Genomic DNA, 17058 nt, shown 5'->3' on the forward strand with positions numbered 1-17058 from the left:
CAGAAGTGGGCTAAATTCTACAACTTGGCTCCGTCCATTACACTTACCTTCATTTGATCTACTTTTTGTGAGGAGAACATTAACTGGCCCACTTGGATCCTGCTGCCCATCATAATCATACTGATGTTGCAATTCAAGTGAGGGGCTGCGGGAATCAAGCCGATCTCTGCTACCACTCTTTGCTTCCTTCTTGTACTGAGGATCAGGACGACGTCTCCAGCTATAATCTCTTGGTGGACTCCTGTTGTCACCATAGCCTCGCTCGTACATGTCATCCCTGTCAACACTCCTGCCCCTGCTTCGAGGTCTTTGGTATTCACGATCCAAGCTTCGCTCTCTGTCCATGCTCCGGCCACGACTCCGGTCCCGGCTATAGCTCCGCTCTCGGCTGTGACTGCGCCCCCTAGCTTGGTCAATTCTGTAGCCTTTATCAAGACTATTCCCCCAGCTCTGGCTGCGGCCTCCATGTCCACTATGCAAGCTCCTTTCAGTATAGCCACTCCGAGTGCTTCTGCCATCAAATTCTGCATGGTCATCCATGACCTCAAAGGCTCTGTGGTCATAGTCAAGAGAAGGGCTTCTAACAGCTGGGAGCTGCACTTTACAAGGTCTTTTCACTACCTGTTTACAGGATTGAAGAACAGTTTTGCATTTAAAAAATAATCCTTCTATATTCAGCTTAAAAAAATCCATCACCTTATTGGTGAAATTCAATTTAGATGCAACATTGCATAGTATCTACTCAAGCAGGTGTGCATCTGGCCACATAAACAGAACCTGAGACACACTAATGTTGCAAATATATGGGCGCATCTGTAAATGTAGTAAGCACCTGGTAACCTGGCACCAGTCTCATATGCCTTTTGGATAGCACTATCACATCTAAATCAGATTGGAGAAAGATCTCCCCACCCCTTTTCATTTCCAGTAAAACCATTAAGTTACTCTGGAGGCTGCTTGTTCTTCTAGGATTGAACTTCTTTTCATAAATCAGACTCCTTTAAAGCATTTTAAGGGCTATGTGACTTGAATTTTTCATTGCCTTAAACCACAGAAAGAAAAAACCTTCTAAAGGCCGTACAGAGTATACTTCCCTAAAATGAATATTACTGACACATTAGAAAAAGCTACGCAAACATGTTGGCTCTTTCAGAAAGAAGCCCTTCTCTGGGTGACTTTTGCAGGGCCTCTGTCTGTGGCATCTGGCTGCATAGCTTCTCCTTCCTGCTCTAAAATAATATCCAAGCAAGTGTGTTTTGCTTAAGAATAGAAATCCCTTCATTTAGCAGTAACAGACACTAGCAGTTCTTGTGTTGATCCTTATGGACAATACGTAAGAAAGCAGGTAAAATTAGCGATTTTACTGGACAAAGTTGGGGTTATAAAGAAATATTTAGGATGCAAAGTCTCACAGAACCTTCAGTTGTGTTCCCTGAGATTATTTTAATTCACTATTCCACACTTTTCTTCCCAAATGTGGTTCTAAAGAGGCTTACATCCATTTAACTCTCACAACTATGCTGTGAGGTAGATTAGGGTGAAAGTGAATAACTGACCCAAGATCATCCAGCAAGCTTCCACCACGAAGTGGGGAGTCAAACCTGGATCTCCCATATCCTAATCTAATAGTCTCACCACTATACCATGCTGGAAATGTCAGGCTGGAACCTGCATGCAAACCACATGCCCTATCCGTCAATGAAGCCCTTCCCAACTGTTATTTTTGTTAGGAGGGAGGTGGCCTTTCCATTCTCTCATATATTTACATTTTGGGTTGAAATATGTCATTATTATAACAGAAGAAAGCCTCATGATTAAATTAGTAAAAATTAAAAGTCAGATCAACCACCATCTTCAGTTTTGAATAGCATGTACTGGATCCAGATACTCCATGAATACCCTTAGAAATTCCCGTCTCTAAAAAAAGCTTCAGCATAAGGTTATGAATGTTGTCGCCTCCCCAGTCTCCCTCAAATACAAGTAATAATTAACTTACAATGACAGCCACTTTCCCACTTTTCCGTAACTGCTGCACAGCAAAGGAGTGGGGCACATTTTCCATTGGTGTTCCATTAACCATAACCACTCTGTCATTTTCTCTGGAAACAGAAGTGTGCTGCAGATTAGTGTTTGTCTTGATACAATTCCATCATGAACACAGTGCCTAATCAGACAAGGATCCCTACGGGGCTTTAGAGAGATCTGGCCAACTCACACACACACACTCAAACTCTTTCTACACGTGAAGCTAGGCCATTAAGAAGAATGAAAGGTCTGTGCATACTTCACATATTCCTATCTATCCGCCTTCTTTATTTGGGCAACAGCGGTGTGGTGGAGGGGCACTGAATGTGTTTCCAGCAGCGGACTGCCTGTTGGGCACTGTGCACAAGTGATAGACAGTAAGGGGAAGACAGAACTTTTATACTTTACAGCAATCCGGGCAGTGGCACTGGAGCACGCCTGGATATGGGAGAGTGAGGGTAGAAGGCACAGTGGATTCCAGCAAACTCATTGAATGAGATTGGCTGGAAGGTCTCTGCCTAGGCTGGGGCTGGCTATTGGGTGAAGAAGGCTTTCCCCTGGGTTGCAGGAGACAGAGGAAAAAATATAAATTCAGGTGCCTCCTCCAGCTCCCAGGTGGTAGGCAGTTGTTGGATGTCAATTTAAAAATGGCTGAGATAAGGAGTTGGGATAACGAAGAGGGAAGAAGCAGCAGGCAGTCTCATGGGTACACAGAGAAATAAGGGAACCCAGGCAGTCGGGAACAGGGAGTGAAGAAATTACTCTGTGCAGGACCAAGACTGTTCAAGCATTACCTGGCCTCTTCTATGCCAGCTGTTTTGAGAAAATGGAGGGTTGTCCCCATCCTCACAGCTTACTAAACCCTCAGCCATGGTGGGCACCACAGCATAGGCTGGGCCTGAACCAGGTCCAGTAATTTATATAATTTTGCTCTAGCTTTGGTAGATCAACTGATGGTTCAGTGGATATTTGATTTTTAAATATGAAATTTGTTGTGTTGATGTGCATTCTTTTAATTGACTCCATTTGGTGTATCTACTAACTGCTGGTCAACTGACCGTATTAATAATAAATAATATTTATATTGAAAATATTTATATCTCATATTGCCTCTTGGCTTGACTTACAGGTGTTGCACCCAACACAAGACTAGATCAAGAAGTAGCAATTTTTAAAGCATTCATACAAAAATAAAAATAAAAGGAATATCTCATGCAAAAACTGGAGATAACCAGAGAACCTTCCCCATTAAACTCTGGTAAATATGAAAAATAACAACTTAATGATTTGAGCAAAAACAAGTTTTGTAACAGAGGGTATACCTCACCAGCCCAAAAGCCACAGATACAGCCCTATTTTACTTTTGTTTGTCACCACGCCTTTCCAGAACTTGATAATATGCATTATGTTTGCCATAGGTCTAAAGACAGAGATAAACTAATGAAAAAGCACTTATCTAATGTGCAATAATTAATAGGTTTCACTCCATTTGGATAATTTAATAGTCCTGACATATGAACAATTACAACCAAGGACAAACAACAAAACAGAACAGAAGCTCCTGCTGACTAACCCTAAGAGACAAGCTGAGAGTTACTCCAACAAGGGATGTCACTGTCAACGGATGAACCAGCATTAGGAAACCAGTTTAACTATCATGACTGTGACCTGTATAACAATACATGGGGCTTGTAGTGACTAGTTATATGAAGTGAGCTCTGCCACCTAAAAGCAGTTATATCATGTCTTCCTAGGATTGTCCTGTACCTTTTCCCTTCAGATACAGGAATACAAAACACAACACATTCCCATTCAGATGCCCTCCATTGCTGAGTAAGAAATTCAGCCCCAGGTCAATACTTTCGCAATTAGACAAGGAGCCAAAGTAACAGGACAGCTAAATTGTACAAGATTGTCAGACAGAGATGGATCAAATAGCTGCATTTCTTGGGTTACGTCTGTGCTCCCATGAAAGGCAACATTTAGAAGTACTTGCCCTCTGGATACAAAAATCAGGGCAAAGAGAGGCAGGCGTTACTGAGGTAAGCAACCATACTTACTGAAGTAACCCATCAGCTGGACCGCCTGCAAGGACATCTGAAACGACTATGGAGGTTTCACCATTTTCAAAATGAGGGTTATCTCTGCCACCAGAAACTGCAATCCCAAATCCTCGTTTTGGGTCCTTAAAATAAAATTCCAGAAAAAACACAAAACTTCTTAGTTAACCACTAAAACAGAATGTAAAATTGCCAACTACCGAGATAACCTCAATATTTAGACATCTTAAGGAACAATCTTCAATTGTTCAAGATGTGTAAGATGACTCTTCCCAATGGTGTCAGGGCCCATCACTAAAAAGAAACTTGTTTTTCAAAAGACATATGCATACCAGGACAACAAAGAAATGCCTATTTGAAACTACCAGGGAAGAAATAGTAATGTGGATTAAATATGGCACTGAAACTAGAATAGCTGCCTCATAAAAATGATCCCTGATAAAAGGAGAACTGCAACATAAATAGACTCAGGCATTTAAATCCATATTCACATGTGAAAGTTGTGAATACTTCTAAAACCTATGTTTAAAAACTTAAGGGTGAATTGGTTCTTAGTGGTGGAAAGTGCCGTAAAGTTGCGGCAGACATATGTCAACCCTGTAGGGTTTTCAAGGCAAGAGATATTCAGAGGTGTTCTACCATTGCCTGCCTCTGTGTCGTGACCCTGGACTTCCTTGGTGGTCTCCCATCCAAATACTAACCAGAGATTACCCTGATTAGCTTCCAAAATCTGATAAGACTGGGTTAGCCTAGGCTATCCAGGTCAGGATGAACTGGATCTTAGTCTCCACCTCTACACGAGGAAGAAATCTGTACAATTACCTTTTACCAGGACTCAGCTCAGTAGTCCTGACCACTTATTACCTTTTCTCTTACACCTCTATTTGGTGATTGGGGAGGGGGAGTGATGACGAAATCTGCATCTTCACACATACACAGAAACCTTGGGTGAAAGCTGTACTTACATTACCAGTGAATAATTTTTATGTAAATATACTGGATAGCCCAGGCTAGTCTGATTTCATTAGACTTTGCAGGCTTGGCCCTGGTCATTTGGTATTTGGATGGAAGACCACCAAGGAATACTAAGGTGGCTGTGCAGAGGCATGGAATGGCACCTCTCTTACAGCCCCATCCAAGAGGCCAGACAGTGCCACCTTACCACTCCCAGAGAGGCTTCCTAGTGGTGTGGGGAGGCCTATACAGAGAAAAAGACTCCACATCACTGAAGGGTTCTATAGATTTATGTCAACTTTTTGTGGTTCAAGTCTAAACTAGCTGCCACCAGCATAAGGCAGTGAACGACTGGGAGGGAGCAACTAAAGTCCACTCCTCCCCCCAGCCATGCCCCTGCTTCACTGACAGTGGGGGCACAGGGACACTGTCACAGTATCCTGTGCCACATCCCACCACGGTGGCAGCCACCCGCCTGTGGTTTTGCCCCTCAGCCAGGGCAAGTGCCTCAGGGAGGGCGAATCTGCCAGTTTGGCCATGTGCCGCTTCCACTAGCGGATCCCCCCCCCGCCCCACCCCAGGATGGGGCCATTAGTTTTCTTGCCTTAAAAAGCCTACGGGATGATAAGTTGGCTGTGAATTGATAGTTGTCTATATATAAATATGAAGGAAAACTAGATAGAGTGAGAGAGAGATCTATATTGTGTTGAGCTTGTGCCTGGAATAGGATGTATTAAGCAGGTTGAATTGAAGGCTTGTTTTCTAACAGCAGAAGAATATTTCTGCCAGCAGAGGAGGAGGTGGAGTGACTTTTGCAGATTCCCCACTGCAGGCTCCAAAATCATGCTTGGCGATGTTCCTGGGAATGCAGAACACTTAAACTTTTTAAATAGGCTTTCAAATATTTTTTGCAATGGCAAGTCAACAAACATATGAATGGGCTCAGTATGGCATGTTGTCTACAAAACATCAAATAATACATAAAAACACACAAAGTCTCACAAGTCTCTTTGAAAACTGGAACAAGGAATAGCTCCTTACCTTTTGTAAGGTCACTGTGTATTGCTCCCATATCAGCTTTTCCATGCCTGGAGCCTGTTATACAATTTAAAATATATATACCGATCATCAATAGAACATCACAACACGAGGAAGATCTCATCAAATCAAAACAAAATTTAAAAAGGACCATTTCAAAATCTGTATCAAACAGCTGGGAGATTTTTTCAGGAGTCCTATGGCCCTGTTTTAATATCAATGAGCAAGGAATAAAAATGTTAAAACTACATTAAATTTAACAGCAAACTATATTGTCTGATCAATACAGCCCTAAAGGAAACCAGCACAATATAAGTTCAGTCATCTCCTTAAAGAATTGTGACTATAACACAAGCTGCAAAAGTAGGAACCAGACCTGAGTAGCAGCAAGTAATTTATTTGTTTGTTCATTCAATTTGTACGCCACCCTTCCTGACAAAGGAAATAAGAACAATGTTTAATACCTAGTACCGCAGATTAAAGCTATCATAAACTGGCAAGCTGAGGACAACATCTTGCAGAGCCCTCTGAGAAAGTACACTCATATCAGAGATGTGAAGACCCAGACCAAAACTTAGGGGTAATTTATACTCACACTCAACTCTTTCTATTATTTTTGACTGATGTTACACATACTTTTATCTAATCCAGCACAGATCCCAAATGTATGTTCCAGAATATCACTGAGTCTGAAGAAAAAGGAGCTCTGTAACATCATGATAGATGACCCTGACCTCCTTGATGAACTTCCCAAGAGACTTCATGCAGACATGAAGAAGCAGGACACTCAAATCTCAACCAAAACCCCATTTGGAGAAACAACAGTAGAAAGAAACAGGATCACTGCAAAGTGATACCTGTATATGGAAAGGTAGTCCAAATGGATACTATGGTCAAATACAAAGGAAAACAGTGATAGGTTCAGGAGAAGCTACAGGATCACTCTCCTTTCTCTCTCTCTCTCCCACCTCCAGACACTGATCATGCACCAGGGCAACCAAGACTTTTCAGTCCCCAGATCAAGCCTGACGTCAAATTGAAATGGCTCCATATAGATTACTGCCATTCAACCTTACCAGGAACTGTCTGGCTATGATCCATTTCAGCAGTTTGGCAAACAATTATCCAGACATTTGAATATTTTTAAACCATCTCCAGATGGAGCCAAAAGAGTTGGTGACAACTGTAACATTACTACTAAAATGTTGGTATCCTGTACTGAAAACAACAAGCTGTTGGTTGAACCATATGGCCGGCAAAATCATTCTAACTACTACTGAACTATTTTACTCAGTTCTAAATTCTATACATATAGTAAAAGCTTTTTATCTAACACCTTTGCACAATTAACTGGCATCAAAAGAGGGCAGGCATCTTATCCTCAAACACCATAGCTTCCAGAAGAGTGTGTATGCCACATGTACCCTCTCCAGCTGGCCAACTTGATGCCTTCAACCTTTGCTGCACTTCTGACAGCCGGCAACCTTAACAGGTGTTTCCTTCCCCTCCATTCTTTCTCAAGAAGTTGGGAGTCTATTCTTTTGGGGAATTCCTACGCAGCTGCCGCGCTTGTCTGGTTGCTGTGCGGCATGGCTCAGAGGGAAGGGGAAGGGCCCACCAGGCATGGGGGACAGTTGCCATGGTATTCTCAATAGGGTGAGGTTTAGTCATTGTGGATTCTTTGGGGTAGGGAATGGGGAAGAGCAATAAGCTTGAGTATCTGTACTTATTTTACTGTACAGGAAACAAAAATGCCAAGAACAATGAACGTATTCCTAACATGACACTCCTTGCTAAGTCTGAAAAATCAACGTTTTAATTATGTTTCATGGAAGATAGTGCTTCATTTTTCCCCAAATGAAAAAAAGGGCACATTGTTATGCTGACACAGAAAGCAGAAAAGAGTTTCACAGAATGAAATAAGCCAAATTATTAAGATAGCAGATGAGTTTTCTATTTATATGGCATTTGCACAGTAGGATTTTCAAATTACAGGGAACTAATTCTTCAAATTGCATTTTGGAGGCTAGCAAATGTAGCACAGACAAAATACTGAAAGTTCACCTTGGGAGTTCACCAGGCACAAAAGCCATCTGGGCTGTCCTAAATCTCTAACTCATAATCTCTTTAACGTTATAAAATTTACAGCTGTTTACTGCTGCAGAGATACTAACCAATGCTGACAGATTAATGGAAAGGACCAGAATGAATGTGGGGGGCAGGGTAATACCACAGATGTTGTAAATCAGGGTCTGAAGACCTCTGATTGTAATAGGGAGGAAAACTCCTCCTCCATCGTGGCACACCATTCCAATTATATTAGAAAGCAGTAAAACAAAGGCTTTTATATGCATTGTTACTGTAACTGCTTTAAGTAATGGATTAGCTAAATACCACTGATTGTTGAGAAGCTGTTAATGTCTCATTGTATGAAAAATATATATCCATTTGTAACAGGAATTGTTACCACGTTGCTACAAAATTTAAATAAGTTGTGGAAAGATTGCTAATAACTTGTTCAGCAATTTTACCAACCCTATATTAAATGTCTATTTTACTCCATTGTCTTCTACTATTGTAACCAACTTTTCACTCTGTCAGTATTTTATCTGTGCTACATTTGCTAGCCTTCAAAATGCAACTTGAAGAATTAGTTTTTGTTAATTTGAAAATCCTATTGTGCAAATGGGTGGCTATGGTGGTATGGGGACACGATTTTCCTTTCTGCAATCCTAGTCCTATGGCATTATCTACTAGATGTTTGGGGACTGCATTTTTTAATGTTCCGCAATCTGCCTGGAGTGAGAAAAGTGGGCTATAAATGAAGCAAAGTAAAAATAAAACATTTTAAGCGCAATATTTCCAAACAGAATTTTTCACAGATCCTTCTATCAATTAATTCTAATTATAGTAGCAATTTCAGAATCTGTTATTGCTGGTATTTGGACCACACTTTCCCCACAAACAGCCTGACTTCGAGCTATTTTAGACTACAATAAATGATTGTACATTCACATAACTGAACAAGAATCAGAACCTCCAGTTTTAAACACAGCCCCCGGGGAGGAGGAAAGGAGGGAGAGATCTAATAGAATTAATTTTTTGAAAAAACTCACGTGCCATTTTAAAATCCTCAACTTTTTCACTGCATGCAACCACATCCGCTGAAAGGCTTGAGCTGTCTTCATTGTAGCAAAATAATCTGTTAAGGGACTCTGAATGCCCCAGTCTTTTCATCAGTTTCTACCACTCGAACATTGTTATGTAAGTCTAATACAATAGTGGCCTACATACTCGGCAAATCCTGCTATCACTTCACACAGTAGTATTTTTTTCAAGAAAACTCACAAATGAGAAGACACCTGCTTCTTAGACACTACTTTCTCAAAGCGAACAGAAATAAGCAAATGCAGGGCTTTAAAATACTGAGTTAAAGAACATTTGATATTTATCATTGTGCAAAGTACAAACCTACAGTCTTTGCATTCCATGGAAGGAGAAGACAACAATGGAAAATAGGTACTTATGGTAAAAGCAGCTCCAAGATCTATTTTTATTCATTTTTACATGTTTTTACTGGATCTTTTCCAAAACAAACTTGGAGCAAGATCTGAGAGTGGTATGCCCAAGCAGAATGTGCTGGCACACTAAATTCCCCATTGTCCTTTGGTTGGCATTTGACAGAATAGCCCGCCAAAGTCTTCTAGGGGAGAAGGGAGAACAGACATTGTGCCCTAGTACGTATGAACTGTAGCATCACATGGTACATCTCTGAACAACACAATAGCATGCTGAACTCACTATTCCCTTCCTACTGAGTTCTTGCATAGCAGCCCAATTTCATCTCTCCTAACCTCCCTTGACTAATGCTCACAATTGATCACAATTACTTATTTCACCTGGTGCTTACGCAAGTGCTTTTCAGGGAAAGCTGAGGGGTTCCCAACACAGGGACACTCAAGAATAAACCCTGCGTTCAAAATGAGCCTTGTCCCCTCTTTCAACTAGCATTCTATGTTCCTAAACTATGAAGTCAGACTATGTCATGAGATTTGATAATATTCATGCAAAGCTTTGTTACTTATTTTGTTTACAAAGCTTGTATTATAAGCACACAGTTTATACTCACACCATCCTTTCCTTGCTCAAAGCTAGACTGATCAAAGCTAGCTAGAGGACCCAAACAACTACCACCCAGTCAGCCTGACATCAATACCATGTTTTGTCTGAAGAAGCGAAGGTTAAGTGGGGAAATGATAGCTATGATGATTTATTTATTTATTTATTTATTTATTTATTTATTTATTTATTTATTTATTTATTTATTATCATATTTATATACTGCCCCATCCCCTGAGGGCTCTGGGCGGTGAACAACAAAATAATGTTACATAAACAATAATGACAATAAATAATCAATATAAATATATAGCATCATTAAAACATAAAATTACAGTGTTCCACTTTTAATATTTGAAGGGATGTCATGTCAAAGAGGGAGGGGGCAAGCTTGTTTTCTGCTGCCTCAGAGACTAGGACATGGAGTTATGGATTCAAGGTGCAGGAAAAGAAATTGCATCTAAACATTTGGAAGAACTTTCTGACTGTCAGGGTTGTTCAACAGTGCAATTCACTGCCTTGGAGAGTGGTGGAGTCTTCTTTGGAGGTTTTAAACAGAGGCTGGATGATCATATGTCAGGAGCGCTTTGATTGTGTGTTCCTGCGAAGCAGGAAGTTGGACTTGATGGCTCTTGTGGTCTCTTCCGACTCTATGATTCTATGAAAGACAGGACCACCATAAAGATAGAAAGTAAGATTGGTTTCTGAATGGTTCTCTAAGAGACAATGGAAGGACCCATCTACACAAAGAAATGAAAACTGAGTGTAAAACTGGACAGAAACAGTACTACTAGAAAGGACCTCAGTAACAGGGATAACATTCAACAGACTGCCAGGTGCAACAGCTAATATAGGGTGGATCGCATGGACCTAACTACATTTTTGCACAGCGCCTGACAATTTTATGCTCTTAAGAAACAAAAATACAAGGCAACATAAAACTGACCTTTGTAGCATCACCTGTAATGTTCAAACAGGCGTTCAACACTTGAGAACATGCATATTCAAGGACAGAAGTGCTGCAAGGCTTGGAGATGCAGCCAAACAAATCTAAGCAATGAGCACAGAGGGAACCTACAAGATTGGAAACTGAAATTCAGGTAACAGATCTTGTATAATGACAATCTCAGGGTAGATGTCGCAGAACACTATTGCTTTATTTATATTACATTTAAGCACTCTCCAATACAACTCAACAAGAGTACTGAAGTTAGCAGACTAGGAGGTGGTGGGCTTCTGAACTCCATCACCTCCAATCACATGAAACAAGGAGATATCAGATATGACTTCCAAAAGTGCCAATAGACTAATATTTATTAAGACCAACTAAACAATCAGAAAGAAACTGATCTTTGCAAAAGTATTACCCTGCTATTGCTTTTTTCCTTAACAGACCAACTCAGGTTCCTGCAGTTTTTCCTGGCGGTCTCATTTAATCCCTCCCTTCATCAAGGAGCTCATGGCAGCAAGCCTATTATTTTAGTACATGTTTATTCCATCCAAAAGTACCTTTTTCTTTTCATCCATTTGGGCTTCACATTGACCATGTGACAAAGGTTAGGCTGAATGGCGATGACTGGCCCAAAGTTATGCTGAATAGGGGGTGGAATCCAAGTTTTCCCACCACTAATCTAATACAGAACACTTGATCATTATATTGGGTTTTGCTGGCTTTTGGTTTGTAATTTGGTGCTGAATCATTTGCAGTAGGTCAAACCTGCACTTACTGCAAAGCAGAAGCGATGTCAACAGATACTGTAAATTAAATTGGTTTGCCATCACACTGGTTTTTGCTGGTTTTCCCCAATGATATCTGTCTTCCAATATCTACTTATTAATCTACTGGGTCAAATGTAGAAACCTTACACATTCACAGTAGTGTTTTTACATTAAAAGGGCAAGGCTCATTTCAGATTTATTACTAACTTGTTTTGGGAATGACTGCCTTCTCAATAGAAACAGCTTACAGATTGGCCAAGGAAGCGAATTGTTAATTTAGAACACAAGAGAGATAATTTTGTAATTTGGTGCTGAATCATTTGCAGTAGGTCAAACCTGCACTGACCCAAAGCAGGAGCAATGTCAACAGATACTGAAAATTAAATTGGTTTGCCACAGCTTCATTCATTCACAGATTCATTCCCTCTTTTGGTAGGAGCGGAGCTATAAACTGGTTTTCCACTAGAGGGTGGCATTATGCAATTGTTAGAACTCTTGCACAAGAATAAGAAAACTGGGGATAAGTTGGGTGTGGTTAATGAGTTCCCACACATATTATATGTGTATCAAAAAGCACACACACATCCAGGAGAGGGGCATTAGCACCAAACAGGAATCCAAGATCATTTTGATTGCTATTCTCCATGTATATCATTTATACTAGATTAGCTATATTCCTAATACAAAGGACCCCAGCAAACAAATTTCTAGAAGCCAAAAAGTGGTGAACCTCTCTATATTTTTCAGTCTAAGCAGCTTCAGACCAAAGAATTGAGCCTTTAGGACTTGGCTTTTCAGATCCTTTGAGGATTTTCATATGTTTGAGGAAAGCTAGTCATGGAATAGTTCAGTTGCATAATGTCAGCCTAAAGGCAAGACAGGACAAGACTCCTCATAGTTCTCATATTATATCTTTACAATGATAACAAAGTGAAGTGATTGGGTACTACAATATTATTGCTGTTTTTTGGTACAGTCCCCTGCTCATGGGGCTTGTATAGAAGAGCTTCCTACTGGATTGTGGTGTAGTTGTTAAGAGAAGGTATACTCTAATCTGGAGGAACCGGGTTTGATTCACCGCTCTGCCACCTGAGCTGTGGAGGCTTATCAGGGGAATTCAGATTAGCCTGTACACTCCAACACATGCCAGCTGGGTGACCTTGGGCTAGTCACAGTTCTTCTGAGTTCTCTCAGCCCCACCTACCTCACAGGGTGTTTGTTGTGAGGGGGGAAGAGAAAAGAGTTTGTAAGTCCCTTTGGCCGTTTCCGCACGGCCCATTAACGACGGCCTGGGGGTGGTAAAAACACCGCCCCCAGGTCGCCGCCAGGTGCCGCTGCTGTAACGCAGCAGCGGCCGACTGATCTCGCGCTTCCACCTCCCCCCAGGGCGGGCGCCAGATCGCCGCTAAACAACAAACCCTTGGCTGCTAAGTGGGTTGTTGTTGGGGAGGAAGAGTCTTCCCGGCGATATGGCGCTGGGTGCTTAACCGGGTCAGCCGGGAAGATGCGCTGTCTCCCTTCTCCGCCCCACTCACGCTGTCCTCGCCGCATTCGCCTGCTGGGCGTCGCAGCCCTCGCTCATTAACTCGTCCTCCGACCTTCCAGGGGTCGGAGGGCAGCGTGGGCGGGGCTGCGACGCCAGCAGGCGGCTTTAACGCAGGGACATTCCGTGAGTGGGCGGGACGGGGAAGAGGCTCCACGCGGAGCCGCCTGCCTCCTGCCGAGCTCACGCCTCGCTCGCTTCATCTGCAGAGCGGAAGAACTTGCCACGCCAGCCAACTCTTTGGCGGCGTATTTATCCTGGCCGTGAGGAAACGGCCTTCGAGTCTCCTTGCAGGAGAGAAAGGGGGGATATAAACCCAAATACTCCTCCTTCTACTCCTCTTCTTCCTCTTCAAAGACTGCAACCCATCTCCCTAGAAAATTTACTTGCATTTATTTGTTGTCACACATTATTTCATGGGCCTCAAATGAAAAATAAACAGCATTGACAAAGTAACACATCATTCACATTCTGTATAAAGATCAACCATTTTGTATGTGTATTATTTTGATACACACTAAATATACTTTTTCTTGGATTTATTACAAGCATATTTGAAAGTCCATGCTTCCAACATCTTGAAGATGAATTCATGACATTCAATACACACTAAGTTAACAGCTGCTTTTCCATGTAGTATCTACCTAGCAACAGAAGAAGGGAAAAGAATTGTGTATAAGAAATAGGGAAGCAGTATAAGATCTAATCTTGTGTTCTTTGACAAACCTGCCCTACAGGTGTCTGGTAAGCAAAATTAAAACCATGCTCTCCACATGAGCAAAAGTACCAGCCACTACTCGTAACGCATGCTTATCGATGTGATTCACTGTAGAGCTGGGGTTACTAAAATAAAACAGCAGCTTCAAAAATATCAACAAGGCATCTCAGAAACAGCAATCTGTTTCCCCTTTTTAAGATAATTCTTTGTGTCAGGCTTAATGAAAAGAAGTTATCCGTCATCTTTATTTTTCACAGTAACATTACAAATGTTGTAGCCATGATTACCACGTTGGTACAGATGACAACTGTTCTCAGCAGCACTGAATATTGCAAACAGAACACCAGACATGCATGCTGCAATAAAGAAGATCCATAGCATGGCTTAAAATAAGACAAGGCACTGACTTAAATACAGCAGCTGCCAAGGAGTTGATTGGCAGTCCAAAAGAAGACAAACTGATTAAGCACTGAAGGCCTCACAAGGAAAGATTCTTTCTCACTAAAGTCAATTAGAATTTCCCTCTCTTGGTCCCACTTAAACTCTGGTAGAACATGACGAGCAGGCCAGAGAGACCAGAGTGCGAGCGGATTTGCTGAAGAGGGCTCAGGAAAACAAAGGGCTCACCCAGTAAAGACCTGGGGCCTGAAGGGAGCAGAAGCAACATCAAACATGTAGTACTACTTGAGGACAATACTCAGAAGGTTCTTTTTCGACTCCTTTGTTTGAATTAGCTTAAATTCAATTAGTTAGGAGAACTACGGTATCCCAGTCCCTTACAATCATGACTTCGCCATGTCATTACACAGCAAAGATGTATATCTTCTATACCAGGGGTAGGGAACCTGCGGCTCTCCAGATGTTCAGGAACTACAATTCCCATCATCCTCTGTCAGCATGGCCAATTGGCCATGCTGGTAGGGGCTGATGGGAATTGTAGTTCCTGAACATCTGGAGAGCCGCAGGTTCCCTACCCCTGTTCTATACTATTCATTGCATATGTGTATAGTCTAGAAATAGTGCATTCTATCTACGTACCTACCTACATGTATACATATACACAAACATATACAATGTGGGGGACCTGCCAGGACTTACAGGGGCATTTCATTTACCCTCTTCCACTATTCCCTCTTTTCGTTCCCTAAAAGCTCCCCTACCCACTCCCCTTTTCTTGCTTCTATCTCCTTCCCACCCACCAGCCAACCTACCTGTATCTCCCCCATCTTCATTTTCCCCCTTTCCCTACACCTGTTCATGGGAAAACCAGACCAGTTGCATGGTGGGAACCTGCAAGGATGTAAGGAGGCACCTCAATTTTCCTTGTACTTCTCTCCCCAAAACAATTTCCTCTTTCCCTCCTCCTGGCAACACCCAGATCTGTACCTTTTCCTGCTTCGGTCTCTTTCCCACCCACCAATGAACGTACAAATGATGACAACCTCCCCCCCCTTCAGGTACATTAATTTACTTACATTTATTCCCCAACCTTCTTCAAAGTGGGAACCCAAAACAACGTATTTATTTATCATATTTATAGGCTGCCCTTTCCCTTGTGGGCTCAGGGTGGCTTCCAAAAATACATAAAGACAATAGAAATATAATAAAATAAAATCAATTTCAGTAAAATAACTTTTAAAACCTGATGGTGATGAACACTTGGCATTAAAATCCTATCTCTGGAAGTACAAAACAAATGGGGGAAACATAGAAGAAAGAAGAGGCCATTTGATGGACACAGTCGCTGCCTGGTGGAACAGCTCCATCTTACAGGCCCTGCAGAATTGCACCAGGTCCCACAGTGTTAGGTCTAGAACCATAAGCCAATAAACAAATTCCAAGTTGTTGATCAGTGGCATTTATTAATAAGGCATCAGAGCACTAAGGCCTGGAAATGCCAGGTCTGACAAACCTGGCTTTTGCCATCCTTTGTATCCCATTGCAAGTCCCTCCTCCATTTTCCCAAAAATTTGTGAAAACCAGTCCCTAGAGCTGAAGTGCCCCAAAGTCAGCAACAGATAGTGAGAGAAAGCTACCTGGCTTCCTGCCCCACAAGATAATGGATATAGCTCTGTCTCTCATGAGACCAGGGTGTCAGGGAAGCCTAGTTATCTACAAAGTGTGTGAAACCATAAAGTAAAGATCAAGAAAAGAATGTCCCAGATGGCAGTGGTAACATATAGCAGACTGGTTACGTATATATTTTAGCAGCATTGATTTGTAGCTTTAAGCAGTTACATTGAAGTAGGAATGCATCTCAATCACATAGATACAACTCCCTTGACACACAGGGACCTGGGCCTCATCTGACAGAGTGTTCCACCAGTCTGGGGTCAGGGCCAAAAATGCGCTGGCCTTGGTTAAAGTCAGCTGGATCTCTTTTGGGACAGGGACCACGAGCAAGTTGTTGTGTGGTGCATGTCTGGGGACCCCTCAGAGGGGACCTCAATCCAACATGTCTGGGGACCCTTCAGAGGATGACTCAGATGGGGAAGAGAGCACAACTTTGGCCCCACAGTCCCAGGTAATGCCTGCAAGCTCTGCGCCTGAGCTTCCTGCAGTACCTGGCCCAGAGGTTCAGGTAGAACCTTCAGTAGTCTCTGCAGGACCAGGTCCAGAGGCTCTGAAAAAGCAAGCAGGCTGGGAGCCACAACCAGGCCCCAACTCCAAGATTCTCCAGCCTCCTGACACCAAGCTAAGGGAGCCCCTGCCAGCCCTCTTGCCCCTTGTCACAACAGCCCCAAGGGTGTCACAGGAGGAAGCCGTGTGCCAGTTTGCAAGGAAGAAGACGCAGCAGCAGGCTAACAGCTCTGGGGTGAGCTGGGATGGATGAGAAGTCTTTGCAGGAGCCAGGATGCAGTATAACAGCTGCATGCGTGTTT

General features: G+C 42.3%; 1 protein-coding gene across 3 annotated transcripts in view; it reads right to left on the minus strand.

Annotated features, from left to right (window-relative positions):
* The window catches only part of TJP2 (tight junction protein 2), an 85741-nt gene that overhangs the window by 18400 nt on the left and 50283 nt on the right, over positions 1-17058 (minus strand). For all 3 annotated transcript variants that reach the window (XM_048503153.1, XM_048503151.1, XM_048503152.1), the window contains 4 exons: positions 6081-6134; positions 4086-4210; positions 1997-2099; positions 48-621 (listed from right to left, as the gene is read on the minus strand). In XM_048503153.1, coding sequence (XP_048359110.1) covers positions 48-621; positions 1997-2099; positions 4086-4210; positions 6081-6125 — 847 coding nt within the window. In that variant the 5' untranslated portion in view covers positions 6126-6134. The remainder of the gene's footprint in view (positions 1-47; positions 622-1996; positions 2100-4085; positions 4211-6080; positions 6135-17058) is intronic.

This window comes from Sphaerodactylus townsendi, linkage group LG07, assembly GCF_021028975.2.
Source record: "Sphaerodactylus townsendi isolate TG3544 linkage group LG07, MPM_Stown_v2.3, whole genome shotgun sequence".
NCBI lineage: Eukaryota > Metazoa > Chordata > Lepidosauria > Squamata > Sphaerodactylidae > Sphaerodactylus > Sphaerodactylus townsendi.